Source organism: Panthera uncia, chromosome B1, assembly GCF_023721935.1.
Source record: "Panthera uncia isolate 11264 chromosome B1, Puncia_PCG_1.0, whole genome shotgun sequence".
In the NCBI taxonomy this organism is placed as follows: domain Eukaryota; kingdom Metazoa; phylum Chordata; class Mammalia; order Carnivora; family Felidae; genus Panthera; species Panthera uncia.
In genome coordinates, this window is record NC_064811.1 from 517,462 (window position 1) to 526,074 (window position 8,613).

Consider the following 8,613-nt stretch of genomic DNA (forward strand, 5'->3'; position numbering starts at 1 on the left):
GGGGGGGGTGGAGCACACGGCCAGGCAGACGGATCACTTTCCAAAGTGTGACCACCTGGAAATCTGTTTCACGGGCTTCCCATTCTGTGAGATGAGCCCCGTCTTCCTCCCGGCCCACTTCCGGCACGCCCGCCCCCGCCTCTTCGATGGGAATAGTCAGCGTCTCCGTCTGGCCACCACCAAGTGTCTTAACCCCTCCGGAACTCACCCTTGCTGCCTGTGTCTCCGAGCGGTTAGGGTGTCCCCGCTTAGTTAAGCCCCCCCCCCCCCCACTTTCTCTGGGAGTTTGCTCCTGTCGCCATTCCCACCCTTGCCCATACTGGGCCATTCCGGTCAGCCTGCCAACTGGTCTAGCGGTCAGGCGTACGTTCTGTAAGGTGCTAGATCGGGGAACATGCTGTGTTCGTCTTGCGTGGGCCTCTTGGGCCCGGCCATTAGCCGAGAGCAGTGTTCGGCTCTATGGTAGAGGCTCCATGAGGTTCTGTGACACGTTCAATGAAGATTTTGAACGAATGAGTACCAGTGGGGCTCAGCGTCACGACGCCAGTGATCCTGGCGGCCTCCTGAGTTGTCCGAATGAGTGGGAGTGGTTTCCGTTGGCTTCGCCTCGATCTGCGGCCCCCAAGGTGGGAGGAGGGCAGGCGGGGGGGTGTCATGCCCCTGGGAGGCCACCAGATGGCAGTGGAGAAGCATTGTTCAGGGGCCGGCGGAGGTGGAGGGAGGTCACCACCGCGGGATGGAACATGGGACAAAGGCGGGGACAGGCTGCCCCCTCACGCTTCTCACCGCACATCGATTGAGCAGCGGGGAGTCCTGGCTAGGAGCTGGGACACGGGCAGGGCACTGCCCCGCTCTATGCCTCAGTCTCCCCTTGAGTAAAACCGCATAATAACGGGTGTATCCCGAAGGGGGTGAGGAGTTAAGTGAGTTGGCATTTGCAAGTTGCTCGGTGCAGAATTTAGCCCGCGTGAGCGCTGTGTAAGCACTTGATGACTTATTTCTGCCGTTGTTATTGGGCTTCGTGGGCACTGACTTCTCCCTCCCCGCCTCCCGCTGAACCCTCCGACCCTGCAGTGTTGGTAATGACACCCACTTGCTCAGGTGTGGAGCCTGAGGCTGAAGAGGCGAATGGCTCATCTGAAACCATCCAGATGATAACAGGCCAAGCCAGGATTAAAACTCAGCTTGAGTTCCAAATCGAGGGCCTTGGCCCCCTCGCTTCAAACCACACCACTCACTCCGCGGCCTCGGTCTCTGTGTGCGTGCGTGTGGTGTGTGTGCACGTGTGTGCGTGGCAAGTGTGGCATGTGTGCGTGCGTGTGCGTGTGCACGTGCGTGCGTGTTAAAGCTCAGGTGTGGTTCACACAGAGCTCCCAGCCGACCTCGCTTCCTAGGCGCCCTTCCAGGGTGTTCCCTCCAGGGAGCCCTGGTTGGGAGCCGCTGGGTGCCCGGCAGGCAGAGTCCCTTCCCGGGCCGTGTACACGCAGCTCTCCAGTCCCCCGGGGAACCCGTGCACACCCTGTCCAGGCACTCGGCCCCGCCCTGTGACCCCTGATGTGGCTGTGCCTTCCACCCCAGACTGTGAGTCTTCCTGGGCTGCGACCGGGGGCCATTGGATTGGTACTAGACTGGTCAGGTGCATTCACCGTAGGAAGTTTAAAAAGCAAAAGTCCCCTCGAGAAGGTTTTGGTGATCAGTATTGCCCTTCTGGTCTCTCTCCTGTAAATGTGTGTTGCATATTTTGTAAGAAGTGAAGGCAACCTGTAGATAGTACCTGTGACCTGATTTTCCCACCCAGTTATGTGACCGTCTTCCGGTAGACCTAACTATTCTGCTGTTACCTAAAGTGAAGTCTACACAGAGAGCTGAAGAAAGGCCCAGTGTTGTTTGTCAGTGCTGAGCATGAGCGGAAGAATGGAGGCACGGGAGGCCCCGCAGCGTGGTGGTCGACGGCCCGGTCGTCTGGTCGACCCCTGGTGCGACCTGGCACAGAGAGCCAGCGCCCTCAGGAGTAGCTTTGAACATGGAGCGATGTCTTCTAGAACGTTCCGGGTTCCCCGAGGACTCTCTGTCTTCCTACACACCGGTCAGCCGCATGCAGACTCCGTGTAGGGGGAGCGCGGTGAGGTGGGTGCGGCCGACGGAGGTCCTCGTGACACGCACACCGTCAGCGTGTAGCTCACACCTGCATCACCCTGGACGGAAACCGTCCGCTTCCCAAACGCCCCCGCTCACTACCTAACTCCTAAGGGCGACCGCCATTCTGACTCGTACAGACGCACGGGCTGTGGACGCGCTCTGGTGTCCACACGCGTCAGCGGGTCCGTCTGCGCCGTCATGGGCAGGACGGACCGTCCGGCGTTGCTGCCCCGCGAAGCGGCTACGTGGCACCTGTCTGTCGGCGGCCACGTGAGCAGGGTCCCCGGCTTGGGGCCCTTACGAGCGGCGCCGCGTAAGTTTGGCGGCACGTGGACACGGGTGCGCGGCTCTGTGGGGAGCGTCCCGTGGCCTCGGCGGTGGTGAAGCTCGTGCCCCGTGTGTGAGGCTCTGCGCCTGCCGTACACGTGAACACTCGGCCGCTTGCTGGGGGTGGTGGCATCTCGCTGGGCTCTGTGTTTCCCACCGACGAGCAGGGCAAGCGCCTGTCCGCCACTTGCCGGCTCTTTGGGTCTCCCCTGTCACGAAGTGTCTGCTGGGCTCTCGCCCGTTTCTCTGTCCCGCTAACGTGAGCCTGTCGTCCACGGCGGTTTGCCAGGTGGTGGACACCTCCTCCTCCACGTTTATCCTCGGGAATCGGCGTGTTTTCACTACGGAGAAGTGACTGGAAGCACAGACGTTTCTCCCAAACCGGCGGCGGGTTCGCAAAGGGCTTGCGGCACGGTGTCAGGTGGCATTAGTGACATCTGGGGCCAGAAGCGCGGGTCCTCGCCGGTGGGGGGGGAGGGGGGACAGCTGCCATGACTCCCAGGCGCACGTGGACCACATGTTGGGGCCGCTCCGGCCCCCTCACCCCCCTCTCCCGGCTCGGGTCAGCTTCAGGGGGGACCTGACCTGACCCAGCCCTGCGGTGGGCGCGGCCTCCACGAAGATGCGAACGCAGCTGCCCCAGGGGAGGGCGAACAAAAGCACTCGCGGAACTTGGCCACTTGTCCTGCGTCCCATCTCTAACGCCCCGAAGAAAATGCAAAAACCCTGGGTATTTGGGCAAAGTGAATCCTATCCAGGGACCTTTTTTTAGAGAGAGAATACGAGTGTGCCCAAGCAGGGGAGGGGCAGAGAGAGAGGAGAATCGCAAGCAGGCCCTGCACGGTCAGTGCAAGCCCGCAGGGGGGCTCCGTCTCACAAACTATGAGACCAGGACCTCAGCCAGCCAGATGCCCCATCTAGGGACCTTTTGAACGGGAGCGACCAGGAGCAAAATTTCTATTGGTTCTGAATTCTAATTGTTTTCTTTTTAGGGAACAGTCTCTGGGGCGCCTGGCTGGCTCTGTCGGTTGAGTGTCTGACTCTTAATTTCAGCCCAGGTCATGATCTCACGGTTTGTGAATTCGAGCCCCATGTCACGCTCTGTGCTGACGGTGTGGAGCCTGGAGCCTGCTTCAGATTTTCTCTCTCCCTCTCTCAGCCCATCCCTGTCTCTCTTAAAAAAAAGAAAAGAAAAAAGAACGGTCTCCCACACTATGATCACTGTGCTCCAAGGTGCATGTCTCTCTCTCTCAGTGCCTGCTTTTCACGAGGGACTAACAGCCTTGTTTGAAAAATGTCTCCAAGGACCAGCAAGTAAAACTCATCAGGTCAGCCGTGGTAACACACAGCTTCCCCCCGCCCCCCTCAGCCCCTGCCTCTGCCAGAGCTCCCACCCTCTCCTCTGCTTCTCAGGCAGTGTCCTTCCTTTCGGGGGCGGGGGCCGGGCGGGGGGATGTTGAGCCAGAGTCAGGGCCGCACCTGTTCTGGCAGTTTAGGACAGAGCCTGGGAGGCCAAGTTGATAAGGCCAGAGCCAGAGCCCGGAAGGGTGGGGGCTAACACTGGTGAACACCTGCGTCTGGTCACGGGCCACGCCAGGTGCTTCGCTGCTCCAGGGCAGGTGTGAGCTCTGGTTTACAGATAAGGACACAGAGCTCCAAGTCACCAAGCTATTGGGCAACGAAGATCGTTGCAAAGCATACCTCTTTGACACCAGAGGCCGGGCTCTGCCTGACGAGGTGCCCCGAGCTGCCTCCCCCCGGGGAAGGTCGATTCCTCACACCCACTGCAGGCTGTTTATTTGTAGTCCCGACAAGCAAAAACACTCCTTCCGGTGGATTTGGATGACCGGCCCCGAGGTCATCTCTCTCAGACTTTCTAGATGGGTGTGTTTCGTTGGATCCCATCGTACCTCAGAGGTGAAGACAGAAGGAGACGTCACTGTGTGCTCTCCTGGACCGGGGATCTCAGACGTGGCCTCAGAGCCCCACAGACCCTGGAAAACCTTAACATGTTTGTTTTCATTTTAATGGTCGCCTAAAAATTAAATATGAGCACATTCTGGGTTGGCACCTCTTAACCAAGCAGCGTTTGGCACGTGCACTCACAACCATGGGCGCCCTGAGGGAGCGTCAGGGACTCACTTCGTGGACACTGGAGACTTGGTAGCAGTTCAGTGAGGCAGGCAGTGGAAACAGAGTAATTTTGTGGCTCAGGCAGCACAGGCACCCAGAGCTCAGAGAACCCGGCCGCAGCGGTCAGGAAGGGATTCACGCTGTAAGCAGGTGACCTGAGCCAAGGTCCTGGCTGTAGATACAGGGGCTGCAACACACAATGAACAAGAAAGCACAGAGGGTGCAATGAAATGTCCTCATAAAAGGGATTTTTGGAAGTTTATTTCTTTATTTTGAGAGAGAGAGAGCGCACGCATGAGCAGGGAAGAGGGGCAGAGAGAGAGGGAGAGACCCAAGCAGGCTCTGCACTGACAGCATGAGCCCAATGCAGGGCTCGATCTCACAAACCGAGATCCTGACCTGAGCCAAAATCAAGAGTCATATGCTTAACTGACGGAGCCACCCAGGTGCCCCATAAAAAGGAATTAAAAAATGTTTTTTAATGTTTATTTATTTTGGGGAGACAGAGAGGCAGAGTGGGGGAGGGGCAGAGAGAGAGGGAGACACAGAATCCGAAGCAGGCTCCAGGCTCTGAGCTGTCAGCACAGAGCCCAATGCGGGGCTCGAACCCATGAAGCACAGGATCGTGACCTGGGCAGAAGTCAGATGCTCAACCGACTGAGTCACCCAGGCGCTCCCCATAAAAAGGAATTTTTAATGAAATGTTTAGGAATTGTATTTTGGGATATGCTATTACATTATTTGGCACATCAAAGTAATGGGCTGATGATTACAGATACAATCATAGTTAAAGGAAAATTTTTTTAAAATAAAGGAAAAACAATGACAAGAATAGAGACGTAACTGATGGCTCATCATGCTCAAAATTCTTTTAGAAGAAACTCAGAACAGTCAAGTAGGAAACCTGCAAAATATCTTTCTGTTATCAAACCCAATATTGTTGATTTGTATGTCTCTTTGACTCCAGTAATACTTGGTTTCTTAAAGTCTACTTTGCACTTTCTTTTGGTTCATACTTACATGTATGTCTTTTTCCATTCTTTTACTTTCAAGCTCTCCTTATACTTAAAGTATTTCATTTTTGGGGAGCCTGCGTGGCTCAGTCGGTTGAGTGTCTGACTCTTGATTTCAGCTTAGGTCACGATCTCACGGTTTGTGAGTTAGAGCCCCGTATCGGGCTTGCCCTGACAGTGTGGAGCCTGCTTGGGATTCTCTCTCTCTCCCTCTCTCTCTGCCCTTTTCATGCTGGCTCTCTCTCTCTCTCTCCCTCTCTCTCAAAATAAATACATACACTTAAAAAAAAAGAAAAAAGAAAAAAATTAAAGTGTTTCATTTGGGAACAGTATATAGTTGTTTTGTTTTGTTTTTAAATCCAGCCTGATGACCTTTGTCTTTTAGGTGGAGAGTTTTGTCCGTTTGCACTTAATGTAATGTAAAATGTAGTTGGGTTTACGTCTACTATATTGCTAATTGTTTTCCATTTATCTTGTTTGTTCCTTGTTCCTCATCCTTTCTTTCTTGCCTTTTTTGAGGTGGGGGATTAATCAAGTATTTTTTTTGTCCATTAGCATATTATGGGACTTGAGGACTACATTCTCTCTCTCTCTCTCTCTCTCTCTCTCTTTTTTTTAATGTTTTATTTATTTTTTGAGAGCGAGACACAGAGTGTGAGTGGGGGAGGGGCAGAGAGAGAGAGAGAGAGAGAGGGAGACACAGAATCCAAAGCAGGATCCAGGTTCTGAGCTGTCAGCACAGAGCCCAACACAGGGCTCGAACCCACAAACTGTGAGATCGTGACCTGAGCCGAAGTCTGATGCTTAACCGATGAGCCACCCAGGCGCCCCTCTCTCTTTTTTAATAATGGTGTTTTATAATTGGTGGCATTTAAAATTTTTTTAATTTTTTAATTTATTTAAGTAATCTACACCCCCCACATGGGGCATGAACTCACGACCCCAAGATCAAGATTCGCACACTCTACCAACTGAGCCGGCCAGGCTCCTCAAGGCCATATCCTCTTTTTAAAAATATTTAAAAACATGTGTCCCGACGCGTTTCCACAATTTCCCTGTAGTTAAAGCAGACTGTAGGTGGCTGAGCTCTGGCCCTAAATAACTGCACGGGGGCGACGGCTAAGAAGACCACAGAGGAGGCAGAACACAGATGGAGGCTTGAGGAGGCAGGGCGAGGGGCAGTCAGAATTGGAAAGAACCAGAGCAGAACAGTTTGGACGGGGAGCCAAAGAGGCTCCTGACTCAGGCCTCCGGGGGGGCCGGCACGAGACCTCCACGTATACACCACCCTCTGGCTGCATTCGCCTTCCCGCCTCCGACCCCTCCGGCGGGTCAGGTGATTCTCAGGCTCCCGCCACGGGTGTGCCCGGGACACATCCATCCAGCTGGTGGGCCGCAAGGTAGCAGGCAGGGTGGGCGGGCTGCTCCCGTCCCTCTTACTCCTCCTCTGCCCCCTTCAAATGCAGGTTGAAATTCACAGATTACTAGGAAAATGACCGCCGGCCACGGAGCTCATCACCCGAGTCACGTGTCCCCTGGGAGGCGCGCCGGGGTCGGGGGCGTGTTCTGCGTGCCTGGCTGCATTCTAAGAGCTGTACAAATATTAATTCAGTCGCCATCACAGGAAGAAACAGGTGTCATTATTATTTTTATCCCCTTTGACAAAGGAAGCAGACAGCTTCCGTAGCTTGGCCAAGGGCACACGGCCTTGGATCTGGGCGGCCCTGCTCACGCCACACGGTCCCAAACACCACTCGGAGTTGCCACAGCAGCGGGGGCTCCCACGTCAGGGTGAGTGGAGAGGAGCATTTGACACTATTCAGCGTGAGATGGGAATCATAATCTGCACTTACGGATTCTGCTGTGTTCTCCCTTTTGGCGTGAAAATCAGGGAACCCGATGCCAATTTTACCTGAACGTTGGAGGTACTGTATTTACCATGCGATTCTGCGGCCCTGGGCACCTGTTTCTTTCTCAGCAGGCCAGGGCAGCTCAGCTGAACGGAGACGAGCTGGGAGGCGGTGTGGGGAACGTGCAGAAATCTCCGTGCCCATGGCCGGCTTTATGGACGCTTTGCTTGGAAAGTGTCTCAGATCTGCGTACCCCTGCCCCCCCCTCCAGCACCGCTCCCCGCGGGACACCGTGAGCCTCCGGGGGCTGAGGCTCAGAGACACCTTAACGTGTGCTGATTCATGCTATTTCGCTGCACCAAGCCGGAGACATCACTTACCTTTGAGAATTCGGCCACGATTAGCATGATTAATGGGACCAGAAATTCTTTTCCTTCACGAAACCCGACGACCGGAAAGACCAATCAGGCTTGGACTCTGTGGTGCTGTGTCTTTGTTTCCCGGTCTATGGATTATGCAGTTCACTCCCAAGGCTACTTTCGGGTCAGGTTCGCAAACCTCGATACACTCTCTCAAGAGGAAACCACACAGCGTGCTGCTCCCCGCCAGACAGCTCACGCAGCAAGAAACCAGCACGGTCCCGTAAGGCGACACGCCGAGTGGAGCTACCCACCTGTCAGCAGGGTGTCACTGGGAATGTCTTCTATTATGCACTTCTCCTCTCGTTCCCCCGCGTGGAAATAAAAAGCCGCCGAGAGTGAAAAGTACAAACCGAAAATAAATGTTAACGTCGGCATCTCTGGGTAGCGCTCTCCTTGAAACGGCTCGATCACAAGTGCGCTGCTCAGTGGGCGCTCGTCTTCCATTGGACAGTTCTGTCGATTGATTTCTGTGAGAAGTAACATGTGGCGGCTGCCCTTGGGCGGGTGACGGCAGCAATTCCCAGGGAACAAGATAAAATGATGTCTGAACCTGGGGCCTCTCCAGGCACGGTGGCCTCACAACTCCTTCTGATCTCTTTTTAAGGACTTTGAAATGTGACGAGGGGACGAAAGACAACGCAGGGCCAAGGGACCAGCACGGTCGAAACCCTGAAGCACCACCGGCAACAGCCCCTCCCTCGCGGTCTTGTCCCAGGTCCCTGGTTGTCC

The 8,613-nt window shown here is 55.1% G+C and overlaps 1 protein-coding gene across 2 annotated transcripts in view; it reads right to left on the reverse strand.

Moving 5' to 3' along the window:
- The window catches only part of LOC125922544 (transmembrane emp24 domain-containing protein 11), a 23,260-nt gene extending 14,909 nt beyond the window's left edge, over positions 1-8,351 (reverse strand). Inside the window, exon 1 of one of the 2 annotated variants that reach the window (XM_049630133.1) lies at positions 8,136-8,351. In XM_049630133.1, the coding sequence (XP_049486090.1) occupies positions 8,136-8,328 (193 nt within the window). In that variant the 5' untranslated portion in view covers positions 8,329-8,351. Of the gene's footprint in view, positions 1-520; positions 819-8,135 lie in introns of those variants that run through there. The other variant, XM_049630132.1, reaches the window with a different exon arrangement.
- Positions 8,352-8,613: the final 262 nt, after the last annotated feature.